This window comes from Rhizophagus irregularis, chromosome 12 (assembly GCF_026210795.1).
Source record: "Rhizophagus irregularis chromosome 12, complete sequence".
Classification (NCBI taxonomy): domain Eukaryota; kingdom Fungi; phylum Glomeromycota; class Glomeromycetes; order Glomerales; family Glomeraceae; genus Rhizophagus; species Rhizophagus irregularis.
Window position 1 is genome coordinate 737,062 of NC_089440.1, and position 18,673 is coordinate 755,734.

General features: G+C 26.8%; 2 protein-coding genes across 2 annotated transcripts; one reads left to right on the forward strand and one right to left on the reverse strand.

The window, feature by feature from the left end:
• Positions 1–6,361: 6,361 nt before the first annotated feature.
• OCT59_003731 (uncharacterized protein) lies at positions 6,362–7,486 on the reverse strand (the record flags this gene model as incomplete). Its single annotated transcript, XM_025311434.1, has 1 exon — positions 6,362–7,486. The coding sequence occupies one exon, from the start codon at positions 7,484–7,486 to the stop codon at positions 6,362–6,364; it is 1,125 nt and encodes a 374-aa protein (XP_025171612.1).
• Positions 7,487–10,512: 3,026 nt separating this feature from the next.
• On the forward strand, positions 10,513–12,048 carry OCT59_003732 (uncharacterized protein; the record flags this gene model as incomplete). Its single annotated transcript, XM_025320331.2, has 1 exon — positions 10,513–12,048. One exon carries the CDS (start codon positions 10,513–10,515, stop codon positions 11,953–11,955), a length of 1,443 nt encoding a protein of 480 aa, XP_025171611.2. The 3' UTR covers positions 11,956–12,048.
• Positions 12,049–18,673: the final 6,625 nt, after the last annotated feature.

Sequence of the window (18,673 nt, forward strand, 5' to 3'; positions counted from 1 at the left end):
TTTTTTTATTTATTGTAAAAGAATAAGTGTTTCTCTATTCCAAATAGGATTTTTGGTTCATATAAGTTCGAAATTCACGAGATCTGAATTGGTTCCAAAAACCGCTCAAAATTACGACCCATCCCTAAAATCGATTGACTAATATACGGTTAATAGAGATGAATTATAGGTTTGAATTATAATAAATACAATTTTAAGGAAAAAAAGTTCACAGAATAGAAGGAGGTGATAAAAGCAGTATTTATAAATACAAAGAAAACTGTAAAAAAATGTGGCAATGCAACTGCTCAATAACATCTGAAAAAATTCCGCAATTTGGTATTGCAGAATTATTACTGGTGTTATCGGGTCGCTCTATACCAACGCACGTTTATTGCGCCATACTGCTTCTGATGAAATCTGATTTAAAAATTTAAACTGATAATTAATATATACTGAATTACTGACTACAAAAAAAAAAGAAAAGGAAAAAAAAGGAAAAAAGAAACATTAAACGTTAGGATGTTTAATAGAAGACATAAATTCCCGAGTAAAATTTAAATGTGGCATAAAAAAAATCAATGATGCGGCTTTTCAATCTTTAAAAGTGAAAAAAAGTGAAGCGGGCCGGGCGGCTGAGCCTTATAACTAATATGAAATAACAGGCGGGCGGTTCACCGTTGGGGCTTTACGTTAATAATAGTTTGGGTTATCTTATCATTTATGTAGTGATTTTAAATCTGTTTTAAGGTAAGAATCCTATCTATACAATAAAATAAAAATAAAAATAAAACTTGTATCTTTATGTAACCGTAATTAATTTTCCAAATCCGCAATAATGCGGACTTTGGAGTCGAATTGCGGTTAGTGATCCACAATTCCGCAAATATAAAAATAAGAAAAATTTACTTTTTTTTGTATTAAAAAAACGATTTTATTAATAAAATTAAGGTTTTCGTTTTTTTTATTAAAGAACTGGATCGGCCGGTTAATTTGACGGTTATTGACAATCCGTCATATAATCGGACGATCCGACTTTTTTTTTATAAAGATATCGATAACCGTCAAAGTAACCGGCCGATCTGATTTTTGAATAAAAATATCTTTTTTTTTACAAAATATTTTTTTTAAAAAAAGTTTATTTTATTATTATTTGTTAATATAATTTAACCGATTAATTTTTAAATTGTGGCATTGCGAATATTTGGACTTCATAATCCGCAATGTTCCCGCAATACCGCAAATCCGCAATTAGGGTATTGCGGACCCAGCCTTAAATTCATATGTCAATTACTTGCTAATTTCTTACATAATTGATCATTTTAAGATGTTTGATGATCATTTTAAGGTGTAGCAAGTATTTGACTTAAATCTAGCCAAATTACTTTATACTTTATTTAGTTAAGGCTATGATACATTCATTCTTTACCAATTAAATAAATCAATGCCCAAAATTCTATATACGCTATATATTCGGTTTACTATTTGATAATAACAAAAGGTTTTAGTAATGAAACTTTGCAGTTAAATTTATTGGTCAATAAATCTGATCATTTGAAATTCGGATTTATGGGCTATACCTTAACATTTATTTTTTCTTTATAATATGATAATTCTTAGTATGCAAACTTAAAAATATACTATTAATTAACCGAGTACAAAAGTATACAGATTTTCTGTCAATGAAATTCTAAAGTTATTAATCATTTTAGTGTTTTTTGCCAAATTTAATTGCAATAAAATCGATCAAACATATTGGCTTAATTTATTACTATAATTGAATATTGCGGAGGAATATCACCATGTGGTGGTTTGCAATAAGAAGACCGGTTAGAACTTTCCTACCATGGTAAAATATGGATGTCGAATATCCGTTTATATCATGTGTTTTATCATTTAATATTTGACGCTTCACATCGTTTGCGCTAAACAATCACCGTACTCCATCATGTCGTTCGATAATTAATCAAGTATAAGTTGTAAAAGTTTTCAATTTGATAATAAATAAATATTCAAGTAAAAATTTCATCTCATTTTAGTATTGCAATGGGTATAATTTTCTTGTATAATATTATACTTCTTTATACCGTATGCTTCATGTAAACATGATGTTATTATGCTGTTTCTATCATATGACCAGCCTTATATGAAACTTAAAAGTAAAAATTTAAGAATATAAATAATCGTCTTTGTTAGTAAAAAAAAAAGAGATCCCATAAATGTAAATTAATAACGAATTTGTAGAAACATTTCTTTGAACGTGACGTAATTGACGTTAATCATTTGTTTATAAACCTCATAAACATACTTCTTATCGAAAAATCGTAACATCTTCTGACAAGAAAGTACAAAACCATTACTAAGTCCACTTTCGTAGTTTTTCATAATAAATATTTCGTTCAAGTAAATCAAAAATAAGTTTTAATTTTCTGGGATGCAAATATCATTAACTAAATCTTTTGGCAGTAATTCTTTTAAACTTGTGGTACCCTGTGAAGTAATATAATACCTCGTTCAATTTCGCTTAAATCTGAATCTTAATTAATAAACTTATCAGAATCAAATGAAATTATAAATCCTTCAAAATTTTATCAAGACAATAATTCCGTAAATTTGAAATGATTAATCTTTTCACAATAAATAATCTAGAATTATTACACTCATTTAATTATTTATCCTTATTTTGCAGAACACCGAAAAAAGATGTTATGAATACGCATGCAATTCTCTTACATTTCGTTTAATCAGCATGGAACCTATTTGATTAGCTAGCTGTAAAAATTTTTAATAGCTTCGTAAAACAAAATTTTCACAAAAAAAGAATAACGAATAAAAAAATTTGGAATTTAAAAAATCTTTAGATTTGTAATTACGGATAGTATATGAGTTAACCGAAATTTTAATTGTAGTAAATTATGAGAAACGTTTTACAACTCTAAATTTTCAAAAGGTACCAAATAAAGGTTTGCATTGACACGCAATATCAATCATTACTCAAATTAGTTTGTAATATTTTGTAAGTATTTTATTTGATTTATTAAAATATTTCATGATTATTTTACAACTTGAAAAACTTCATAATCATCTACTTTTATACTTCCATTCGGAAGACCATCAATATTAGAATGATAGACATTGTTAATATTCCAAGTATTACCATCATTTCTACAATATAAATTGTCACCAAATATTGGTCCAAAATTTGTAGAGCCACATATAGACAGTTTACCATTACTATAACCTACTTTTGCAGTTTTCGTGTTCCTTCTATCTGTAAATGAAAATATAAAACTATCAGTTGTTGACTTATAACCACCATCTTTATTCCAGTCAATTGGATTATAGCCACCAATAATTTGTTCCGATCCCTCAATTTTTATTATAACTATAGTGGCCCCTTTATTATCACAATTTTCATGAAATGCTTCAGCTGTGTTACCATCTCTGCTAACTCTATACAAAAGATTAAATTTATAGGGAATATCTTTAGTATATTTGTTATTTTCGCCCCTTTTATCAATCCAATTTGCAAAAATTGCGAAGTGGTTTTGAATTTGATTAATTGTAACAGAATCAATATTGAAGTTACATTTTACAGAAGACCTAGGTAAAATTTTGACGGTTGATCTATATTCGGAAACCATGTGAAATTTTAAAATATCATTTTTTAATTCTTTAGATAATATGTCTTCGTAAGGTTTAACTTTGTTGAAGTAATCATCAGATGATATTAAATAAAATCTAATTAAAGGAATAAATTTGTAAAGAATTCTTTGTAATTGATTAAAATCATCTTGATTCCATTTAGAAATATCTTTATTAAGTGTTTGTCCTTGTGTCAACCCCCATTTGATTAAATTATCCCAAATTTCAATTTCTGTTAAATTTAAATCATCTCGTTTTAGAATAATTTCTAATAAAGGAGCGGGTAAATTGATAAATTTATTATTGTTGAATAAAATTTTAGGTTCGTAGCAGATCGTTTCTAAGCAAAATTCTTGTAAATTAAAAAATGATTTATTATAATAAACAATTTGAATAATTCCAACTGGATCATTTTGTAAAAATTGTTGATAGTTTTTAACGATGAATTCTTCAGTAAGTTTAGTTAATTGTTCCAATTTTAATTCGTCAGAGGCGATCATAATATCCAAAAGTTCAGTTCCAGTTTTATTATTAATATTAATATGTCCGGTATAAAGATACCTTATTAAAATTAAATCGGATTAAAAAAAAAAATTTTATAATAAGTAACATAATACAAATAATTTTGAAATAACTTACTTAAGAATTACGTCAAAAGCTTGAGGAGTAATATTTTGCTTTGTAATTATATATTTTCCATCTTTTTTCTTGATATCTTCTGTAGAAAGTATTTCATTAAAATATTTAGATCTACAGCTTAAGATATTAGAGTGCGCATGGTATTCTTTAAAATTAGGTTTCTCTCCGACGTGAATAATAACATCACAATTGAATTTGTTTTCAAGTAGTTCACCAAGCGCTTTAATAACATCAGATTCAAGTTTATAAGACATGATTTAAAATAATGTTTTATTTTTTATTAATAAAAAAAAAAAGAAATATTGAACGTAAGAGAAAGTAATTTTATTGAGATATGTAATCTTAATAATTTTCAATAAAGAAGAAAAAAAATAAATATATTAAAAAGAATTTTTCTTTTTTTCCTTATTTAAAACATTTTTCACATGGTGAGCATAAATGGATTTCTATAAATAGAAATCAAAATGATCATTTGATATAGTCAACCCGAATTTGCCGAATCTGATGAATTTGATTAATTTCAGCCAAATTTAATTTTAATTCTGGCCAAAATTTTGCTCCGGCTATACGTGATAAAATTTTTCACTTAATTCATTTCCATGGCATTGATGACAATATCTGAAATTTTGAACATTGCCATTGTTATTTATATATTTGGTGTATATTTATAAAAAGTTTTAGTAATTAGACTTTGCGTTAACTTTCATCAGTTGATAAATCTGACACACTTTTTACTTATTTCATTTACTAAAATACGGATTTATTTATACCTTGACACATTTTTTTTTGTAGAATATGAAAATTCATCTGGTCATAGAATATTGAAGATATAATTAATATTAAAATATAAACTTAAAATATACTATTAATTAACTACCTACTTTTGTTACGATCAATGATAACGAGTATTTTTGTGGGTTAAATTAAAGGAAAACTTTCATTTATAGAAGATCAAAAACTAAATAATTAGTAACTCTTTCTCTATAATTCGAAACTAATAATTTTTTAATCACAAAAAGACAGATTTAAATTTTCCAGGATCACATCATGAATTTATTCTTGTGAGTTGTGAAGTACCAATTGAAATTTTATATTAAATCACAACTCCTAAGCTTTATTTGGAAGGAGGACGTGCTTTTACTGCATGTTATCATTTGGTCTAATAAAATGCTTAAATTAAATGATATTTTTTATTTGATGCTTGTTAATGAAGAAAATTTTGGTATATTTTTATTGATCAATTATTGCCGTTTTCAGAAATGTTGACATTAGAATGTCGATCATTTCTATAAATCGAACACACCGAACACACACCGAACACAGCAATTAAAATTAAAAAAAAACAAATTTTCCTTTAAAAAAAGCAAAATTAAAACTTTAGTAATATATTTTTAGGTAGTGTGCATAAAAAAATGTATAAAAATTATATTATTTACATATATGTATTCACTTGTATTTGCTTGTATTTGCCAATGTTCGGTGTGTTCGGTGTGTTCGTTTGTGTTCGGTGTGTGTTCGGTACAAATTTTCATATTTTCAATTTTATTCATATCTAAAAAGTGACAAAAATAGTTTTTATATAAAGTTATGCATGAATACTTCAAGTTTGCATAATTTTTTGTATGTGTTCACGGTGTGTTCGGTGTGTTCGGTGTGTTCGGTGTGTTCGGTATAAAATGGTCAAAATTTCAGATTGTCAACATTTCTGAAAACGGCAATAAATGGGCCGTCATGTGATAAATATTAACCCAATTTTGGGGTAATGATTGAAAATAATTAAGGCCTAATTTCCGATATGAAAAATTGCAAATGAAAGTATTTTTCTCATAAAGATAATTTAATGATTAATCGTTAAGTTAATTGTGTAATTATGCTTAACATAAACTTTACTACTTTTAGCTACGCGTAATAATAAATGGCGTGTTTTTTACGGTAATACTGTAATTTGGTCAACACATTTTTTTTTATTGCAATAATTAACATTTTGAAAAAACATAATGTAATAACATTTTCTTATCAATAGAATTTGAAATTATATATATTTAAAATTTAAAAATATAAGCCATATATAATTTGCAAACTTAAGTCAGCAATAATGTTAAAGCCTTTCAAACAAGTCCCAAAATACAAATATTATAATATTGACGCCTAAAGGGATAGTAATTATTGCTAACATTAACATATAAGTATGTATATCCGTATTGGATGCGTATATAGCGATTATAGAAAACATTATGAAAGGTAAAATCCATGTAATAGTAGTTACTGTAAACGCAGAAATAAAGCTCCAATCACGCGTTCTCATACAAGTAACAGTATGTACAGGTGCCCACCCTATTGCTACACCTATTACAGCCAATGTCCAAAGAACTTTTCCATTTGTGAATGGTATTAAATCTATTAAGATGAGCAAAAGTGGAATAATTGTTCCACACCATAGTGCAATTTCCATTATTAATACTCTATATTCATAACCCTGGAATATAGTGGTGTTTTCACTAAATAAATCCCATGTTCCATACATAAGTACAATTATAGGAAACGAAGCAGTTATGCCTACTGCAACCCAAGTATTTACCGTAAAATTTATATCTAATAATACTTGAAAAGGATCTTTGGGATTATAGAAACACTGAACCGTAGATGAAATAGGGTATTTTTCAAGAATTTGTTCTACAGCATTTATGTTTTCAAGGTACTCTGTAGTAATATTTGTTGTTATTGATGTATAAAACAAGTTATCACTTTTTTGATATATCACCGTGAGCACAGCTGAGTAACAAGTAGGACATATTATCTCACAAGAATGCCAAAATGTAAACTTACAACAGTAACGATTATAACAACTTGAGCAACGGGCATCACAACGTGCTGAACAACAATAATATCCGTCATTACATTCCCCCCTTATATTATTTATAGGACAAACATTTGCTAGCGAACTATTTGTTGCTACTGCTTTGGCACATGTTTGAGGTGGTATTGAATTCCATTCGTACATTAGAACTGAACATATAGGATCTATTAGCGCATTTGCTGTTCCGCAATAACTACATTCCTTATAGCAACAATACTTTGATAATATTGTTTTATCATCGATCGTACAATTTGTTGAAATATATCCAGCTCTTTTTATTTCAGGGTATCCTAGACCGAAAAATATACCAAAGAACAAACATAAAGCTTGAAGCAATATGATGTAAAAATTTTGAGATTTAAACATGATTTAACTAAAAAATATTGAATATTAGAGTAACTGGTTTCTTTATATACTGTAAAGTCCCGAATATGAGTAACCTTTTTTTATTATAGGGGTGCTTATATTTGGGAAAATTATATATTTGGTATATTGTAGTATTGGCCAAAATTATCATAGTGTTGGTCAAGAGTGCTTACTTACGGGTAATATAAATTCTGGGGATGCTTATATTCGGGACTTTACGGTATTAAAAATGAGTTATAAATGATAGGAATGATCAGCAATGCATCATAAATATTCAAACGCTATATACAGTACGCATATTCTTTAATAATAGTGTTTAATAACGATCGATAGTTTATATATTTCCATCAGCTTCGATGCCTAACATGACTAACTAACCACATTCGCACTTACGTATACTAGTTCCCAAATTAAAAGTATACTTTTCATTTTTAAATGATTTTCTCATAATTCCATAATGAAAATTGATATTATTGTGTTTCACTATTCCTTTTTTCTGCACTCTAATGTTTTTACTTTATTAACCAATATTCTTTTTAATCAAAGCAGTAATAGTAGTAATCCATGATCAATCTATTCGAATTTAAAAGATCTTTATGCGTTAAATTTATGGTTCCATAATTCTTGAGTCATACAGTATATTGATAAAATTTAATAAGAGTTCAATAAAAAATTTGTTGTTTACGCGTTAACTCCTTATAATTTATTATTATATTCTAATATTAATAATAAAACTTTTTTTTTCCAAGACATTCATAATTTGTGAGGGATATTTCTTAATTACATGATCATCAACTACTGTTGGACGTTTCTTTTACATATATAAATACGCTCTTCTACACCCGTTTCCTTTAATTTCTCTCAAAAGGCCATGAGGTCCGCCAATAATGTATATCAATTGTATGAAAGGTTCTGATGAATGACACGCTCGTGACACCTTTCTTAATCGTATTCTTTCCATCTTGATTTCTTTTCTTGACTGCCGTTCTAAGGGATCTAGATTCTTCTTTTTTGTTAGCTTTAGGGGGTACTACAAAATTATTAGAATTCATGTTTCATGATTGTGAATGGATCTCTAAGCATAGTTAATTTCAATATTAAACTTATTACGTTGGAAAAGCACGTCCAATATGGACGTTTTAACATTCTTAATGCTACAGAATCCAACCCATGACATCTAATCTATTTTTCAGGGTCGGAAAGTGTATAAGCTATATGGTACCATTCGTTTAATAAAAGGTCCATCACAAATCTTCCTATAGTTTCCTGTGATCAAGAGCCTAGGAGTACAGACTGAACGTATGGTATCTAAATCGTAAGTTTGTTTGTATTTGTTGACCAAAAGAGCATTAGTTCTAAGAATAAATCCCAGCAATTATATCTGTAATTAAACCAATAAATAGGGTTATTCCTACCTTTGTAAAGCATAGTGACCCAATCATTAACATGACACCAAATTTTTAATATTAATATCAATGACAACTTATCACTTGCTTAGAAATATTGAAATAAATTTACATTGCTTCTTTTTATGCAATTCTATCTTATTTAATGAATTAAATATTTTCATCCTCTCAACATTTTTAATATTTAAGTTCCATTTGTGTTTTTTTTTATTACTTTTCACTATTTTGAAAGAAAAGACTTGACGAACTTTAATCTGAAATTTCTTCAAATTATTTTCTTATATATATATATATATATTAGATTATTTTTTTTATCTCAATAGTGATATTAAATAATGTTTAAAAGATTACATTTGTGTCTTTAGATAGACGGTATTACACCTCAGGGTCGCTTTTCCGTAAAATTGTCAAAATGACGTTAGAGTCTTGTAATAATATATTATGAATTTCGTCATGGCGTTATTTAGTCAACTCATGAATATGATCAATAAAAAATGGACTTTCCGTGAAAAAACTTTATAAAAAATAATAAAAATTACACAAGATAAGTATCAAATGACTCAGTAACATTCTATTAAAGAAATTAATTTAAAGGAATATACTGTATAGTTTCTTAATTAAAGGAATATCATGATCACACAAATCATCGCACAAAAATATTTATGACTTATACAAAGTAAAATTTTTATATATGTCATCTGATTTTAATAAAATTATATAAATATATGTATTTCTCCTATTTTTTTAAAAAAAATTTTTTTCATTGATTTATTAAGGATGACAGTAAAGGCACTTGGGCAGTGTTTGTTTTTTTCACTGTGCGGCATGCCGCGCTGCGAACAGTTGCTCACAATTGCGAAACAATTGTCACGTAGTGCGCACAATTGCCAACAGTGCGAGCAGTTTGTCGCACAGTCACATGGTTCAAATTTATTTTTTTATCACGTTTAGTACTTTTTTATGATTGGACGCAAATGTTTCACAGGGGAGTATACCTGTTTGGTGGTGTCATAAATCATCAGTTGGACAATAACAGTAACTAGGACTACTCCCAGAGGCTTTTTTTTTATGAAGTATTGGTTACCATACTTATATGCAGTTCATAGTAGTTGTCAAATCATGAATTAATAAAGAATCATTGAAATAGAAATTAATATGAATTTAACTACTACTAGAAGCTGTAGTTCATCCCCTGGACTCTGCGTCATTTGATCTAAATAAATTGAGTTACGTATTACCTTATAAAAATATTATAACGTTATTTTTTTTATTGTCAGGTGATTTGTCGATCAATATAAAAAATATCTTAACTTGTTATATAATAATTTCCCAATTGATTGGTAAATTATTTAAAATTAATTTTGCATATTACTAACGGTAAAAAAAAATCCCAAGATGATATTTCTCCTATTAACACTAAATATATTTCAAAGATGTAAAACTTGTATTGCTTTTGTCGACGATACTTTTGGCCTCTCACATGTACTACAGTAGTATTTCCAAATTACACGTGATCGTACTAAATTTTGTATGACACGCAATGCATATAAATATTATGTCATTTGATAAATCATTTGCGCCAACTTTAACCAAAAAGAAATTTTTTTTGTTATAATAAAAATGCTTAAATTAAATAATGACATTCTTTATTTGATATTCAATGAATTACAAGATGATAAAAAAGCCCTTTATTCTTACCTTACAGTTAATAAAACTTGGTGTGAAACAATCGTTCCAATTCTATGGAGAAATCCTTGGAATTGGAAACGTCTGAAAGGAAGGAAATTATTATTGAATGTAATCATTTCACATTTATCAGATGAGTCAAGAAATAATTTAAAGATTCAAGAAATTGACTTCTTGATAAATCATTATCAAAAACCTTTATTCAATTATATTAGATTTTGTAGGTATTTAAATTTAAGTAGTTTAAATAGAATTATCAGTAGTACTATTGATAATAATATTGACAAATCAACATTTTGGAAAGAAATACTTAATCTTTTTATTAACGAAAATACGAGATTAACTCACCTTTATGTACCTTATCAATTTGATCATCAAATACATCTTATTTCTGGAGCCAAGCTCTGCTTTTCAGAACTTGAATTTCTCAGCTGCTGTACTTGCAATGGTGATGGGGTCTTGATTGGATTAGCAGAAATATGCAACTCAGTTAAAGAATTAGAGCTTGTTATCGGAAACGATAATAATAATCATGAAATTACTAAATTAATTAAGACCACAAAAAGATTATTTGGTATTCGTTTTCTAGCAAACGGTAATTCAATGAATGATGAATCATTTTGTAAAATTCTTGAAGAATCATTAATTATACATGCAAATTCCATACGATATTTTAAGATGACTAAACAACCCGCCACAAAAATTATTTCGTCTTTTGTAAATTTAAATAGATTAGAATTGAATGCTATTGGCCTTAAAAATGTGACAACCTGTTTAGATAATTTATCTCTACCATTCTTACAAATTTTAAAAGCTAGATGTATTCCGATTAATGTTTTAGCAAGTTTAATTAAAAATACAAGTGGATATCTTATCGAAATAAAAATTGATTATGCGAGTCATGATGAGATTAATAATAGAAATATTATTCAAGCTATTTATAAAAAATGTCCAAAACTCAAATACCTTAAATTATTGATTAGAAACAGTAATATTCTAGAATTAGAAAATTTATTAATCAATTGTCAATGTTTAAGTAGATTATATATTATTATCAACAATGGAAATTATTTTGAAAGTGATTTACTTAATTGGGATTATTTATTTGAAATTATAACTAAATCATCACCAATTAGTTTATTTGATTTTAAATTTTGTTTTTATAAGGCACCTAAATTGGAATCTTTAAAATTATTTCTTGATAATTGGAAAAATAGACATTCAATGTCATTAAAAACTATTCATGATAGTTTTTTGGATTCGGATATGGATTGGAATAATGAACATCAGAATTTAATAGAAAAATATAAAGCTCAAGGGATTATTAGAAATTATACACATGTTAACTTTTGGAAGATTTTTATTAATTCAAATTAAATATTTCAGTTATTTACGAATTATTATTCAATATATTAAATTTTTATAGGATTTGTAAAACTTATGTTTTTATTGTTTATTTTTATTAAAATAAAATAGATTTTAAAAAATATAAAACGTATATGATTATAAATATGTTGAATATAATGTATAAATCCCCTAATTTTGAAAAACTTATAATAAGTTACCGGTACATTAAGCCATAATTATTTACTTAAACTTATATACTTCAAAGCAATATTATGGCTAAAATATTGTTGCAGCACATCGTAGTCAATACCTTTTCGTTAATTCGTTCGCCTAATTTATCAATTTCTTTATCTACTTACTATGTCTTTTTCTTATATTTAGCTATCCAACTTGGGTTAGATTACAAATAAATTTTGTTTGTTTATTTAATTATAATAATGCTCATATAATGAGAATTATCTTAAAATATAAAGTAGCCAAACTAACCCTAATATAACGCCGTCTAGAGCGTTAGTCCGCTGTATAAAAGAGTGAATAATGTATTAGGAAATTATGTAGTTAACCGACTTAATTACTACACAATAAAGAAAACGAGAGATTAATTACTTATTAAAAGATACTCGATTTATACGATAAGTTAATAATAATATCCGAAGAATTCACTAACCCCATTAATGATCGATTTTATTGGTTCTAATCAGAAACATTCGATACCCTATTAAATAAGGCGATCAATATATTGATAACTATATTGATAAAAGATCGTATGTTGTTGTTCTGATATGTTATATCTGAAATATTTTTATTTATCCATTCATCTGTAAATGATTATTACTTATTCTACAAATTAATAGAAAACATGTATCTAATTAAAAAGGGTAATGTTCCAGAAAAAAAATATATTACTAAATTTCGACTTTTCTGCCAACTAATTTGGTCAACAATAAGTGCAATACCCCCGCCGGGCGGAAGTTCTTCTAATTTTACTAGTCATTTTAACTTTTCATCTAATAATCTCGGAAAAATAAAACATAGAACGTTAGAATTGTCACATCAAGATGTATTAAATGTTTAATGTCTATATTTTGTTATATATTGACCTTAGAGGCACAAAACTCTCACAATATGACTCAACTATATACGATAAAGCTCCATAATTAATGCAATTTAACGTTCTTGAGAGAAAAGTTTGCCGGTTACTTTTCAAAATAGAACATTTAAAGCTCACATGATCATGCAAGAATTGCAAAGTTTCTAATATCTTTATAAATCAATATAATATAATTTTATAAAAAAAAATCTAATGAATTTTTTATCGTAGCTGTGTTATTTTTGAAGTTGTTAAAGTAGCAGTAGAAAAAAAAATTTTACATACGTACTATATATAAATCAAAAAATTTCAATTGATTTTTTGATTAAAAAAAAAATTAAGATACGCAGAATAACCAAACGAATTAATTTAAGTGCCAAATGACGAATCCATTGGTAATGTGTAGATCCTTCTTATTTGGATAATGCTAGGCGGAATTACGTAATTCCGGCCATGAAGATAAATAAATGAGTAGTTACCTGCGTTGATCATGACGTTATTGCTGAAGTTAGTTAACTTCAGTTTTGGGCTTAATACCACCAATCATTCTGATTTCCGTTAATGGAATTTCATTTGCACAATAAAATGCAATCAATTATTTGCGTGACCACATGACTAATTTATGTAACATAAACTTTCAAACTTTAAACATCTCTTTTTTACCAATAAGAAAATGACTTATGATTATTCTAAAGAACTAATCGATGATTATGAGAAATTACTTGACATTGACAAAGGACATGACGTGATTATTTACGCCGGTGAAAATGAAAATGCAAAAGAAATTCGTGCACACTCAATTATTTTATGCATTAGATCACAATATTTTCGTGCTGCATTCTCTAATGAATGGGCCGATAAAAAAGATGGAAAATTTATTCTTAAAAAGTCTAATATTTCTTCTCACATATTTGAAATTATTCTAAGGTAATAAATCAAATAAATAAATTTTTTTCTTTTAATAAAAAAAAAATTATTGGATTGTGATACCGTTGTATTTAATCATTAATCATATTTAAAAATTATTTAGGTTCATTTACTGTGGAAAAGTAAATTTGGCAAAATTGGCAAAATTACAAACTCGAGAATTATTGGAACTCTTGATAGCAGTAGATGAACTTAATATTCAAACATTAATTACTTGTATTCAAGAATATTTGATTGATCATCATTATAGGATTTTACACCATAATCCTATTGAAGCTCTTGAAACTGTTTATCAACTTGATACTTTCTCAGGTTTATTGGATTTTTTTCTTGAGGCAATATGCGATAGACCAGAAATATTATTCAATACTGATAATTTAATTAGGTTAAGAGCACCTTTATTGGAATCATTGCTAAAACGGGATGATTTATTATTGGATGAAATAGTTATATGGGATAATTTGATCAGTTGGAGTTTTTCTCAACATCCATCTATTCAACGAGATATTGATAAATGGAATAAAGAAGAAATCGCAGTTATGAAAAGTACTTTACAAAATTTCATTCCTCTAATTAGATTTTATCAAATATCTTCTGATGATTTTCATTTAAAAGTATATCCTTTTAAAGTATTACTACCTGAAGATTTAACTAATAACATACTTGCATCTTATACCGCATCTACTAATAAAGAACTTAATAACGATATACATCCTCCTAGATCACCAAAATATGATACATTTATAATTAAATCTCAACATTTTGCTATTTTTTCTAGTTGGATCGATAAGAAAAATGACTCATATTATAATTTAAGGAATATTCCTTATTATTTCAAATTAATTTATCGTGCCAGTATAGATGGTGCTTCAGCTGAAGTGTTCCATAAAAAATGTGACAATAAAGGAGCTACTATAGTTGTAGCAAAAGTTAAGAATTCAAATTATATTTTTGGGGGATATAGTCCACTTGATTGGGATTTAAGTAATAGTTATAAGAGTACGCTTGATAGTTTTATATTCACATTTACAAATAAGAATGACGTAAAAACAGCGGAAGTGGGTTATAGTAATGGTCAAATTTCCATAGGTTGTTATCGAAGTTATGGTCCAATATTTGGTTATTATTTAGTTTATCTTGGCACTAATTGGTGGGTTTATTATGGTTATTCAGGAAATTATCCTAGCATTAAAATTCAAATTCTATCGTCCTCAGGAAATATTGATATAGATGATTATGAAGTTTTTCAAGTTATAAAGAAATAATGAAATATGTTAATAAAGAATAAAAGAAATTTTATTTATTTTTTATATTTAAATGATATATATAAAGTGTCATCACTTAGTTATCTCTAGTGTTGGTCACCGTAATAGTTGAAAGGTTGTCGATACTATGTCGATAAAGTTGTAATTTCCGTAATTTTCCGACTCGTTGTAATTGGTTTAATGTCCGAAATGGGTGTAATGACTGTAATGTTAATCGTACAATAGATATATTAGATAAATTCTAAGTATAAAAGTGAGGTGATTTTCACAATTTTTTTGAAACAATAATAAATAATAAAGATTTTAATTTGACTTCCAATAAAAATTTAATTTCAGTAGATTGTCGGTAAATTGATAGTGATATGCACATCAGATCGATAGTACTACTTGTGATTTAAAATTAATTACTGATCACGCTAATTTGAAATACATATACTAAGAAAACGGAAACTGTTAAAAATCTGTCACACTATTAAATAGTTTAACGTAAAAATAAATTTATGAATAGGAGATATTTAAATTTTAATATTGGTTTTTCAGAATCATGCCATTTCTTTAATTTTATGAAATCATCGAATTAGTAGTTTTCTTCAAGAGGGATAGACAAAACCAAATTTTAGTGTAATATTTAATTACAATTATATAAATTTAAACTTTCCCTGAAAATGATATTTAGTAATTAAATTTTATTAAATTTTGTACAAATTTTTTAAAAAAAAATCTGATCGTTTTTTTCGTTTTTGATCGACAAAAATGACTGAAATTGATCGATTTCAGTTATGCTGAAATTATTGAATATATTGATAATTTCGGGATTTCCATTAATAGAATTTCATTTGCATAATAAATAACGATTAACATATTTGCGTGACCACATATATAGTACAGTGCCTTCAAAACTCTAACTTTATTATTTTTACTATAATAAAGAAGATAATTAATATGTCTTTCGAATATTCCCAAGAACTTATTGATGATTATGAAAAATTACTTAAAGTTGATGAAGGGCACGATGTTATTATTTACGCCGGTGAAGATGAAAATGCAAAAGAAATTCATGCACACTCACTCATTTTATGTATTAGGTCTCAGTATTTTCGTGCTGCATTCTCTAACGAATGGGCCGATAAAAAAGATGGAAAATTTATTCTTAAAAAACAAAACATTTCTCCTCAAATCTTTGAATTTATTTTAAGGTAAAGAATAAATAAAATTATCGATGTTGTTAAAATACTTTATTATATATTTAAGCATTTTATTTTTTTAAAAAAAATATTTAGATTTATTTATTGTGGAAAGATTGATTTGACGAAATTACAGGACCTAGAATTATTAGAACTTTTGATGGCAGTAGACGAACTTAATATTCAAACGTTGATCCCTTGCATTCAAGAATATTTAATTGATTATCAATACGAGTTTTTACAACGGAATCCTATTGAAATTCTTGAAACCGTTTATCAAGTTTATCAAATTGATACTTTCTCAGGTTTATGGGAATTTTTACTTGAAATAATTTGTTATAAACCAGAAATATTATTTAGTTCTGATAATTTAATTAGGTTAAGTGCACCATTATTGGAATTACTTTTAAAACGGAATGATTTATTATTGGATGAAATTGTTATATGGGATAATTTGGTCAAGTGGAGTTTTGCTCAGCATCCTTCTATTCAACAAGATGTTAATAAATGGAATGAAGAAGAAATCGTAATTATGAAAAATACTTTTCATATGTTTATTCCTTTAATTAGATTTTATCTAATATCTTCAGAAGACTTTTATTTAAAGGTATATCCTTATAAAGTATTATTACCTGAAGATTTAATTAATAATATACTTGCATTTCATACGGAACAAAATAAGGAATTTAATAATTATGTACAACCATCTAGAAGTCCGAAATATGATACAAATTTAATTAAACCTCACTATTTTGCCACTTTTTCTAGTTGGATCGAAAAGAAAGATGGTTCACATTATAATTATTATAATTCAAGAGATATTCCTTATTATTTTTATTTAATATATCGTGCTAGTAGAGATGGTAATACGGCCGAAGCATTTCATGAAAAATGTGATAGTAAAGGAGCCACTATAGTTGTAGTTAAAATTAAAGATTCGGAACAAATTATTGGAGGATATAATCCATTTAGTTGGGATTTATATAATCATTATAAGAGGTCGACCAATAGTTTTATATTCTCATTTAAAGATAGAAGAGACACAAAAACTGCAAAAGTAGGTTATAGTAATGGTTTGAGTTCTGTAGGTTGTTATCGAAGTCATGGTCCAATATTTGGTTATTATTTGTATTTTCTTAACAATACATGGATAATTAATCACAGTTATTCAAGAAATTATCCCGGTATTAAATTTCCAATGAATGGAAGTATAGATATAGACGATTTTGAAGTTTTTCAAATTATAAAGAAATCATAAATTATTTTGATAAATATACTATATTTACTCTGTAAGATTTTATGGTATAGAAATAAATTTCATCCAATGGCTTTATAATTACTTTTATGTTAAAAATATAAAATTTTTATAACTGGTTCCTTTAACTATGAAAATCTTGACATTCAATTGTGACAAAGTAACTACTAAGTATTGCCATTCCTATAAATAGACTACTTATTAGGATCATAAGGTTTACAATTTTTTCAACCATGAATCCATAATTGTTTAATTAAAATCCTTATATAAAAAGTAATAATCTTTAATGTCAAGTTTAACACATTGGGACCTTGCCCTTCTGATTCTCCCGGACGAATGTAATCCTACTCGCAAATTTTGAAAAAATTATAAAGATAGCTGAAAATATAGCTTACCTTCTTATTTCTTTTCTTTTCTTTCTTCCAATTTCTTCCGAAGATCAGGTAATTTGCTTTACTAGCATCAGACATTTACTTCAATTGTCTTTATATTTCTTTCGTAATACATTATTTCTCATTATAGACGTAGAATTAAATAGTGTTCAATTCATAATTTACAAGTTAAAATATTTAATTTATTTATTCACCACTTTAATATGTTTCAATAAAAGTTAATAATCGTCAAAAATTAAAAAGTATATTTTATAACGTCGAAAATCAAAAAAAGAAATTTTAAATAATTCTTCGTAAAAGATAATGAAAGTTGTAAGATTTTAATATTTTATTATATCTATTTTATGAATTACTCGACAATGGGTTAAACGCTCGGCGATAAAGTAACTAACAATAGGGTACGCTTTCTCTCCAAGAGTCCTACCAATTGTAGCATTCGTACAACCATAGATAAGTATTGTCTCTGGATCTAAAGATCTGCAACAAGAACTTGTTGCTGTAATAGTAAATGGATCTCCAGCTTTAGCTGATTCAGTAAAAGTCACCCATGGGCTGAGGTGATATCAAAATATGCTAGTGTATAAAACTCTCGGGTTGCTCAGAAACAGGAGGTCGGGTGTCATTTTACAGAGAGT